At 50.1% G+C, this 10,849-nt stretch overlaps 1 protein-coding gene across 6 annotated transcripts in view; it reads left to right on the top strand.

The window, feature by feature from the left end:
- Positions 1–310: 310 nt before the first annotated feature.
- NECTIN1 (nectin cell adhesion molecule 1) overlaps positions 311–10,849 on the top strand; it is a 195,629-nt gene continuing 185,090 nt past the window's right edge. For 2 of the 6 annotated variants that reach the window (XM_081889901.1, XM_081889902.1), the window contains exon 1: positions 316–1,511. In XM_081889901.1, the coding sequence (XP_081746027.1) occupies positions 1,430–1,511 (82 nt within the window). In that variant the 5' untranslated portion in view covers positions 316–1,429. Of the gene's footprint in view, positions 1,512–10,849 lie in introns of all 6 variants that reach the window. The other 4 variants (XM_081889900.1, XM_081889897.1, XM_081889898.1 and 1 more) reach the window with 4 other exon arrangements.

Genomic DNA, 10,849 nt, shown 5'->3' with positions numbered 1-10,849 from the left:
GCAGCTCCTGTGCTGCAAGTGGGAAAAGACGGAGGGGAGGACCGCAGGGGCAAGGAGGAAAAGACGAACCGCGTGGGGGGCAGGAGGGGGAGTGGCGGGAAGCGTGCAGCCGCCCCGCCAAGCCTCTCCGACCGCACCAGACGGACGCCGGAGGAACGCGCGGTACTGCGCACGCGCCCCTTTCGCGGAGACTTAACGCCGGCGCCCCGCCTGCTGTTTTGCATGCTGTGACATCACAGCCGCGGGGGGCGGGCCCGGGGATCCGGCGGCGGGGCTCGGGTGGGAGTTGTGTGTGTATGTGAAAGAGAGCGCGCGCTCCGTTCCTCTCCCCCTTTCTCCTCGCGCTCGCTCTCTCTCGCGCGCTTGCGGGTGAGGGTGCACGCGCAGGCGCGCCCCCGCCGCGGCTCTCCGGCTGGCCACCCTGCTCCAGCTCAGAGCAAGCCGAGGCTGCCCAGAGAAAGGGAGGCGCCTCTCGCCGGTGCTGATGTTGCAGCGAGGAGCCGCTGCTCTCCTCCTCCTCGTCGTCGTCCTTCTCCGCCCTCTTCGCCGCTCCAGCCTCCTCGGAGTGCTCTCGCCAGTCCCAATCGCGGAGATCCGACGCCGCCGTTGCTGCCGCCGCCTCTCCTCCTCCTTCCCGCCTGCCGTGGGGTTCGCCGAAAGCTGGGATCTGCGAGACATGGAGCTTGTTTGGAGCACTTTGCTCCGCGCCGGGGCCCTCTGATCGCCGGGCGGCGGCAACAGCAGCAATAGGAGCAACAGCAACGTGCTCGCGGGATCCGACCGCGCTCGCTCTCTTTTTCAGTCCCAGAAAAGCCCCAAAGCCACGGGGGATCCGGCTCGGTGGCTGGCGAGAGAGGAGGGGGGAGGGAAGGAAGGAAGCGAGAGAAAGGAGGGAGAGAAAGCGGGGCAAAGCCGATCCCTGGTCGGAGGCTGTGCCGCCTCGCCGCACGAGGGGTGTCCGGAGCATCGGGAGATGACTTGTCGCCAGGATCCGGTCTAAGCAGCCCAGGAGGAGGCGGTCTTCTCCTTTCTCGCCCTCCGTGCTTGCCTCCTCGTTTCTGTGCCAGCTTTGGCCCCCGATCCCAGAGGAGACGACCGGACTGGGCTGGCCTTGGAGAGCGCAGGGGGCGATTGGCAAGCGGCTGGGTCGCCAAGGACCGCCCCAGGAAAGGAGAGCTTTGAGGGCGCGATCTCCGCAAGCAACTTGGGGGGCGTGTGTGGCTTGATTTCCTCTGGTGGATATTGTACTCCCCCTTTAGCCCTTTCCGGGACCCGTAATTTTATTTTTTAAAGGGCCGCCCTTTTTTTGGCAGCGGATCCGATTGATGCTACTAGCGTGGGGGGTTCTTCGCTTATCGATCCGCACCTTCGGCGTCGCTTCGTCTTTGTTTGAATCGCCAACCAGGCAACCTAAGGAACTCTCTCCCCGATGGCCGGGAAACTGCAGAAGGGCTGGTTTGGGGGCTGGTGGACTACCGGAGTTTGCTTAACGGCGCTTTCCTACGTCCCAGGTGAGCGATCGTCTGAACAAGACGCTCTCTTCTTTTTCGTGTCTCTCATAAGAACGATGGTTCTCCGGTGGAGCTACCTTGGAGCGTTTGGGTCTCTGTGTATCTCGGGATGTCTGTATAGGAGACCGAGAAAGTTGAGCTGGGCAACTGGAGGAAAGGTTTGCCTCGGTCTGGAGCAGGTGATGGTGGTGGCACGAGTATGGCGAGAGGGTGGGCAGCTGTCCTGGTGGCATGGTAAAAGAAAGGGGTATTAAAGACGCTGGGCATTGGATAGGCTCGTTATGCCAGCAGGTGCTAGGCTGGCTCCTGCCAGCCAGTGCCTGTTTATTTTTTAAATAAAAACCCAGTCTTGGCCACCTGAGGTACTGTCAGCTCCCTTCACCTGCTGGGTTTACAGGGCACGAGTGCTACCCTGGTTTTGCCAGAGCGCAGCAGTTGGGAAGGCTAGCTTTCTCCAGCATTGTGCCCTCCAACACCCTAGGTGTGTTCTCCTCCGGGTCCAAAGCGTCAGGTAGAGAACACCGCTCTTCTTCCATCGCCCACCCTTGACAGAATACGTCTTGGTTCTGATAGATGCCCAGCCAGCAGGGTACAGATGCCCTAATATGCACCCTTTTCCCGCAACTCTCTCCTTTATGCCTGACTCTTGGTAGGAAGCAGAAAAGGGGAAGGCTCTGTCTCTTGGTACGATCTTGTCTTTTTTTTTCTTTTTAATTTCCTGCGCCCAGCTGGGCAGCTGACCCACCTTGCCCACTCTTCCCCAACTGAAAAGAGAAAAAAAACCCTCCTCTTTGTGCTTTTGTTTGCTTTGCACACAGTGGGTTAATCCAGTTGTGGATTGGGGGGACACACATCCCAAGAAGACACAAGGTGGCTGTGCAGGATGATTCCTGGGGAGGCTGGAAACAGAGGCTTGGAGAAAAAACGGGAAGTCCAAGCCGATTGTGTGTCAGCGCCCTTAATGGAAAACCGTCTTCCAGGAGGAAATCCAAGTGTGGTTTTTGGGGGAGGTCTTGTTGGGAGGTTTAACTCTTTGGGCTGTGGAGGCAACTGGCTGCCCTGCAAGGAAGATGTGCAAGTGTGTGTATCACTGCCCCCAGATCTGCCGTGCCCAGCTTGTCTTGCAGGGGTAGGAAGGGGCTGTGTGTGTGTGTGTGTGTGTGTGCTGCAGTGGGAGGGGTTGCCTTTTGGAGAGGGAGCACTGCAGCGGGCAATAAAAGGGGAAAGATGCTCTGGGAGGATACAGCTGCTGCTGCTGCTACCACTGAGTGTTCAGTTCCAGAAATGTGCAGGGAAGTGAGTGCCCACAGTTTGCAAGGGGCCGGAGAACCCAGAGGGGTTTTCCTTCTGCAAGCAGCTGGGTCGCTGGAGGAAAGCTGTGGTGGGAGCCTGTTCCGAGTCCATGTTCACTGCTGGCTTTTTGGTGCCCGCCGGAGTGGCAGTTGGCAAAGAGGTCTATTGGCTTGGCTCTCTGTAGCGGTGTTGCTGCTGCTGGTACAGCAGGGGGCAGGCTGAACTGAGGCCTGAGGATGGGCGGAAGCTACGGGGAGGGTAGGAAGTGGGAGGGTAGAAAGTGGGATCCAGAGTCTTCAAAGCACACAGCAGTTGGTAGTGACCCCATCTTTTCTCACCTAGGGCCAGCAAGGTGGCATAACAGTATCTCATAGGAGGCGATCCCCAGGAACGAGCTGTGTTCATGATGGAAAGGGAGTCTTTGCCTTAAAACTCCTTCCATAGAGGATTTTAAGCTGCTAGTCCCTAGTGTTCCTTGCATTGAAAGAGAGGCTGCTCTGAAAGCTGGTTTTCTTGTCCCAATCCCAGAGTTGTGGCGGGAGAAGAGGATTTGGATTATAAATTTAAAATCTGAAGAGAGGGGCACTGGGAATGTGATGGACCTCTAAAGTGGATGTTAGTTTTCCAGAGGCAGGTGGATGATTTAGGTAGGGTTACTTTTTAAAAAAGTATTTTGAACCTCAGGACTGGAGGCCAGCAGGTGAGACTGGTGTTGTCAGAATTTGCGTTTAGCGCGCCCCTTCTAACTCCATGCTCCCCAAAACTTCAGCACATTTCTTCTGTAAACTTCAGTGAATGGAATCAAATCCATGAAGTAATCTTGAGTGGGCTCTTACTTTCCAAATATATATATCTTTATGTCTTGGTAGCTTAATAAAATACTTAACACATGCACCCACGGTTTTGAAATCTCTCTCCCTCTTTCTGTCTCTCTCTCCCCCCCCCCCAACTTCCTTGCCAAGGAAAAAGAATCAATATTATGCAAGCATGCTTTCCGGGAATATTGTGTGTTTAAGAGCGGGGGTGTGGTGTGGGGAGTGTGTGATGTTTGTGTTCCAAAAGCTTTTAACTGTTGCTTCCTAGGCTCAAGAAATTCACTGAAATCTGCCTACTCAAACACACACACATTGGTTTATCTATACAGTAGCTGAATGGGATATCTGGGACCAGAACGCCACTTGGAATTGAACTGCATATGTTAAATTTGAATAAAGTTCTCAGGGGTTTTCACACAGCTATTTGCAGAATCTTGAAGTGAAGAGGTTTCTGCTTGCAGATATGCATTCCGAGAGTTTGATGGGAGCAAAGTATTACAATGCATCTATCCCATATTTAGTCATGGATGTCACTCTTAAATTCTCTTCCCAGCACCCAAATCTCCTGCTTCTTCTTTCTTTTTTTTTGCATTTGGACAACACCATCCACATACATGGTGCTGTAAGTTTTATATGAGGAAAATGGTCCTTGCCCCAAGGAGCCTACAGTCTAAATGTTGATAGGCGAGGGTGGGGGAGAAAGAAGAGAGAAGTGGGGAGAAGCAAAGCTAACAGAGTGACTGTGAGCAAGTGTAGTTACTTAGGTGAGCAATTGTTTATACCTATGTATTAGAAAGGTGTAGTTTGTATTCTGATAGTAAAATAAATCCCATTTCCTTAGGCTTTTGTTTCAGTTGTGGATGAGGACAGAAGGTTTACTCCAGAGGCCTCATCTGGCTGTGCTGCAGCATCATGCTAGTCCACATTGTGCCACTTTGAGCATTCATTCATTCTGGCATGTGTCTCAGAGCACCGTAGATACTGATGTCTGTGGCAGTTTAGCTCACAAGGGCAGTTAAGACCACATCTGGTCTCAGGAGCAGAATGATATATTTCTATGGCATTTCCTGGTTATGATATAGCAGGCTCATCTATTAGCTCCCTTCCTTGATTCTGGGGTGCGGTGGGAGGAACCCCACTTGCATTTCAAGAAAAGCCAGTGCTAGCAGCTGAGGAGAAAGAGACCTTTGCTTTGGAAACTTCCTGCAGCTGGGGTGTCCAGCAGTTAACAGTAGCAGGGAGGTGATGCTTATATGCATATGATGAAACTTGTGCTGTGGAAATCTTGCACATTAGGGAGTGGGGGGAAAGGGAGAAGAGATTTAAGAGTGCATGATTATTGTTTTCAGTTCTCTCCCAGGTCAAAAGCACACGCTTTTAATTCACCTTGCTCCCCACCCCCCTTATTTCCTGGCCTGATGCCCTGGACAGAGTGAATCTGCCTTCTCTTACCAGACGGGCTGCAATGGAATCATCAGGCTGTCTTTAAGTGTTTTCTCCGCAGTATCATTCATGTTGTTCATATGCATCCCTTTAATATGGGGATATAGATATATTACTCTCACTACTTCTCGGTTTTGCCTGCCGCTCCTTATTGCAATATTTGCTTTTTTCTCTTGTGCTAATAAAGGGGATCTATATATATATATATGCCATAAAAGTGATGGAAGATCCCCTTAAGAAAAAAAAAAAGCAGTACTGTATCCTGTTCCGTAAATGTGCCTTTAGTATGGTCGGCTCAAGTACCCATTGCGGATCTGTCTTCTGCAATCTATGATGCAACCCGCGTACTTTCCCTTCCCTTGCAGAGTTTATAGCAGGCTGTGGCACGTTTGGATGACTCGAGACGCAGGTCTGACTATTTAATACTCTGAAACATCCGGGAGTGGGGTGGGGGTGCAAGATGACAAACCGCTCAGGGCTGCTGGGCGCGATGCTCTTAAAAAGAAGCTTTTAAAAAAGAGGAACTGTTTTGTTACTTGCCTGTCATGGAAATGGGTACAGTGGAGGAAAGCACTGTTCATGGCACTCGGAGCAGACCAACAGTCTGTCTAAGAATGTGTGATGGTTTTGAAGATGACTTCTCTGTCTGTCTCGAGGGACAGTGGACTGTTCATAGACTTGCAAGACTGGGGGCGGGCAAAGTTTCATCACTGCAACCCCCTGCCATGCAGAAATCACAGCAAAGTTCTTGCAATTAATTAAACTTACCAATCACTCGTTACCTAAAAGATCTCCAAGTGACTTACACTGTTACTTTCTACTGTGTGTCTGCACCTCTCCATCCTACATTACAATTGGTTTTAATGGAAGTTGCTTTGGGCCACTCTGTGAAAACCATACAATATAATAATAATATCAGTGAATATCCTGGTATAGGTGATGCACTAGGAATTTAGGAACAAGCCTGCAAAAACCAAAAAGGTCCCTGTGTTTGCAGAGATTTAAAAAAGCCAGTATCATGCACAGCAGAAAACTTGATCATCAACAGCAGTAAAATGGTAGAATGGAGGCAAAAAGCAGATTCCAGATATTTTAAAAAAGATGGGATTGGAGTTCCTGCATAGGTGTTCCACTTTGAGCCAAAAGGACCTTCTAGCTAGGATCTCCCCTGGACTGTAAGACTCAATTGACAGCTGCATTTATTTCCTCTCTCCCCTCCTCCCTCCTTTGAAGTTGGGTTTACACATCCCTTCCAACACAAGTAGAGGCTTGTGGCGAGGCCTGGGCATGAGATGTGCTGCTGAGTAAGGGAAACAGGCTGTCTCTGCATTGTGTGTGCACAGTTGGGGGTCCGATGGGTCCCACTGACCCAGCAAAACAGTTAGCCTTAACCCTTGGAGCTTCAGAGCTCAGATCCAGCTCCTACAAGAACTTGCAATCTTGCAGGGGAGAGTGGAATTCTTCACCCCAGTTTCCCTGGCCATCATTTTGAGGGCCTTGCAAGGAAAGGTGGCAGTTGTTTGCTGTTGCTGCAGTTGTTATAAGTAGCACAAGGGAAATTGTCACCTCCTTGGAGCCTTTGGGAAAACGCTGGGCTCCAACACTAAATAAACACACTCTTTCAAGTTGCTGAACAAACCATAAGTGATTATCATCAGTAGTTAATTCAGAGAGATGCTGGAACGCAGCCCTGCCTGGAAGCAAGTGCCCTTAATTTTCAGCAAAAGAACCAGCTTTGCTTACTGATTGGTATGCGGAAAGGCACTTTGCACATGCTCAGGGTCCATCCTGTATTATCATCATTACTTCCCATGTTCCAGGGCAGTGCTGAGGAAAGTAAAACAGGTTTGAGGGCTGATCCCCACCTCATGTTAATCCCTGATTAATATGCAGAGGTCAAAATAACACCAGGCCTTGTCAGTGACAGCGGTGGGGTGTGTTCCTGTCAGGTAGTCACTGGGAACTTTCAGCACTGAGCTCAGTTAGAAGATGATGGTTATTTATGTCATCTTGGTGCTGTGGCTTTTACAGCGTGGCATAAGCAGAAGGCAGGTCCCTGCCCCAACGAGTTTACAGTCTGGATGTTGACAGAGGAGGTGACATTTTAAAAGCCTGTTGGAGGAAGGTGCTGCTTGAGGGATTCCCACAGACGTCTGGGTGGCCACCGTGAGAACACAGCTGGACTGGATGAGCAATTGGCCTGATCCAACTGGTTATTCTTAAACAAATTATTCAGTAAGCACTGGAAGTTCAACAGGGAAGGGCCCGCCTGACCTCAACCATTCCTGAGAACTGGGCCCACCCTGCTGCTAGACACGAGCAGTGTTTGAAATTAGCCAGGCGCCAGGTGCATTTTGCACCAGCCTTTTGACCATTTTGAGACCAAGTGAAGATGTATGGGCACCAAGATGGCACCTGACATCTCCACCATCTGGGGATCCTTGGACCTGGATTGATTTCACACACTAGGTAAAAGGTAAAGGGACCCTTGACCATTAGGTCCAGTCGTGGCCGACTCTGGGGTTGCGGCACTCATCTTTCTTTATTGGCCAAGGGAGCCGGCGTACAGCTTCCGGGTCATGTGGCCAGCATGACTAAGCCGCTTCTGGCGAACCAGAGCAGGGCACAGAAATGCCATTTACCTTCCCGCTGGAGTGGTACCTATTTATCTACTTGCACTTGGACATGCTTTCGAACTGCTAGGTTGGCAGGAGCAGGAACTGAGCAACGGGAGCTCACCCCATCACGGGGATTCGAACCACCAACCTTCTGATCGGCAAGTCCTAGGCTCTGTGGTTCAACCCACAGCGCCACCCGCATCCTAAGCGCCACTAATGCACACTGTTTCACACACTAATGTAGAATTCTATCACTTATAACTTGTCTGCACAGTCAGAAGGAATTTCTGGAACCACATTGCTTTTTCTGTGCAACCTGAGGCGGAGCAGTCACCATTAAGAAAAAAGAGGTTGGGATAGGTCAATATATATGTGGACTGTCCCTGGATAAAGTAACTCTTCTTCTTTAAGTATTAAAAGTTCTTAAGCCTGCTCAAGGTTGTCATCTGAACTAGCCAGATGTTTAACTGATAATCAATCACAGTCAGCCCATCATTTGAAAAATAAGGCTTTAGAGCTGTTTTGCCTCTGAATGGCAACTAGGCATTCTGTTTTGTTGACTGCAGCCTTAGTTTAAGGAGTCTAGCTTTTATCTTGAGTTTCTAACACTGGTTAGGAGCCATGCATCTGAGCAATGGGGGACCACATACAGTGACTCCCCCAAAGGCCTCAGTGATTCAATGGGGATGTAAGAGATCTGGAATAGTTACTAAGGGCCGTGTAAATTAATAGAATCAAGGATGCGGGTGGCGCTGTGGTCTAAACCACTGAGCCTAGGGCTTGCTGATTAGAAGGTCGGTGGTTCGAATCTCTGCGACGGGGTGAGCTCCCGTTGCTCGGTTCCAGCTCTTGCCAACCTAGACGTTCGAAAGCACGCCAAAGTGCAAGTAGATAAATAGGTACCACTCCAGCGGGAAGGTAAACGGTGTTTCTGTGCGCTGCTCTGGTTTCACCAGAAGTGGCTTAGTCATGCTGGTCACATGACCCGGAAGCTGTCTGTGGACAAACGCCAGTTCCCTCGGCCTATAGAGCGAGATGAGCACTACAACCCCAGAGTCGTTCGCGACTGGACTTAAGTGTCGGGGTCCTTTACCTTTTTAAATTAATAGAAGAACCTTGAACCCAGCCTGATAGTATAATGGCAGCCAGGGCAAGCTTTTGAGAAGCAGTGTTAGGTGCTGGTGATAGTCTGTCCCCTTCAATCGTCTTGTCTCAGCATGTTTGCAGGAGCTGGAGCCTCTGGGCAAAGCCCAAAGGTAATGATCTCCTGCGCTCCATTTGAATTTCATGAGGTTCTCTAAGTATGATGCAGACATGATGCTAGTCCTGCCCTGAGGACTTAAAGGTTAAGCAAGATGGCCAGGGCAGAGGTGAAGGGAGGTGGGACAAGGAGCAGCAAGCCCAGGCCAGGCCAGCTAGGGAGGATGAGCCACTAATGCAGTATGTGGAATTGGTGGGGGTTGTTACAGTCTAGAGCAGAGGGTTGGGAGGACAATTTTGGAGGATGACTAGGATTCGGGTTGAGGAACGGAATTGGCAAAAACTAATGCATGGTGAGAGCGGGAAGGGATGGCAAAAGGAGCCAACAGAAGGTTGCCTCCAGCCAGCCCAAATTAGGTATCCCTGGGATTTGCACATAGAAATTCTCTGGTTCAATTTGTGTCTTTGCCAGAAGGGCTGCAGCTCAGCGATAGAGCTTCTGTGTTGCGTCCAGATAGTCCCAGATTCAATCACAGGCATCTCCTGGTAAGACTAGGAGAGACCCCTGCACCAGAAGCCCCAGAGAATTGCCACAAGTCATTGCCACCCATGTCGAGTGAGATGCACTCAGTGCTCTGACTGTAGTATAGAGTAGCTTCCTATGTTCTTAGGCAGGCATCCCCAAACTCAGCCCTCCAGCTGTTTTGAGACTACAATTCCCATCATCCCTGACCACTGGTTCTGTTAGCTAGGGATGATGGGAGTTGTAGTCCCAAAACAGCTGGAGGGCCGAGTTTGGGGAGCCCTGTTCTTAGGTAACAGACCTGGGAAGTTTGTTGACTGCTGAAACCCTAGGAACCTCTACATCAGAGTAGGCCAGCCTTTCGCAACCTGTTGCCCCTTAGATGTTCTTAGACTACAATGTCATCATCCTTGAGTCCAACATTTGACAAATAGCAGGTAGAGGAAGGTTGGGGCAGCCCATGCTGAGTTGGACGGGCCAGTCCACATAAAATGCTTTCATGTGTTTCTGTGTGTTCATTGTTAAGATGTGTCTGGTCAGTTGGTCAGCCTCCTAGTTGGCCAATGGATTCCAAACTGTATTCTGCTGAGCCTTGAGGTTCTTTGGAAGTTCGCCAGAGGTTTGCCTATGTAAAGATCAGTAATAGGGACCTATCTGTCCAAAATACAGCTTTTTCACTGTTATCCTTGCAGATGTAGAACGCCTAGGTCTTGCTCTTGGTTTAAATAGGAAGAGCTCAAGTGTAAAAGGAGATCCATGGAGCATAAAGGGTATCCTTGGGCTACTCCCCATCATGGCTTCCTGTCACCTCAATTATCAGAGACAGAGAGTGACGCTGCTTCACTCATATCCTGCTTGTGGACTTCTCATTGTGGTACCTGGTTGGCCACTGTGAGAACACAATGCTGGACTAGATGGGCCATTGGTCTGATCCAGCAGAGCTCATCTTAAGTTCTTATGGTGGCAGCTACTAACTTAGACTGGGGTAGATTGTAGGCCCTTTGAACAATCCCCCAGAATCCTCTGTAGTGAGCTAGAAATCTACAGCAGATTCCTTTGGAGTGCAGTACTCCTTTGGTAGATCAGTAGATGTGGAAATACTACCTTAAATATAGAAAAAACTCTGTTGATATGACAACTGTGTGTTTTTTCCCTTGCACACTCCAAAAATACAACTAGATGCCATTGTTTATGGGATGGCATTGAACATGTGTGCGTTTTGCTTCTCATGGGATTTGCTAGAACCCACCAGCCCTGGTGCAGCCAGAGGCAAATGTCTAGACTTGGAGGGGAGCAAGTACTGGTTGGAACCAGAACAAACCAGTGTGGTCTTGTCTCATCTTCTATAGTTGGTTCTCTGCTGTAGCTGATGGAGAAATGAGCTTGAGAACTGGACAAGCATTGAATCATTCATTTTCAAAAGTGGGCAACATTTTTAAGTGTTTG

Source organism: Podarcis melisellensis, assembly GCF_964234715.1.
Source record: "Podarcis melisellensis genome assembly, chromosome: 15".
In the NCBI taxonomy this organism is placed as follows: Eukaryota; Metazoa; Chordata; class Lepidosauria; order Squamata; family Lacertidae; genus Podarcis; species Podarcis melisellensis.
This window is presented reverse-complemented; position numbering and strand designations above follow the sequence as displayed.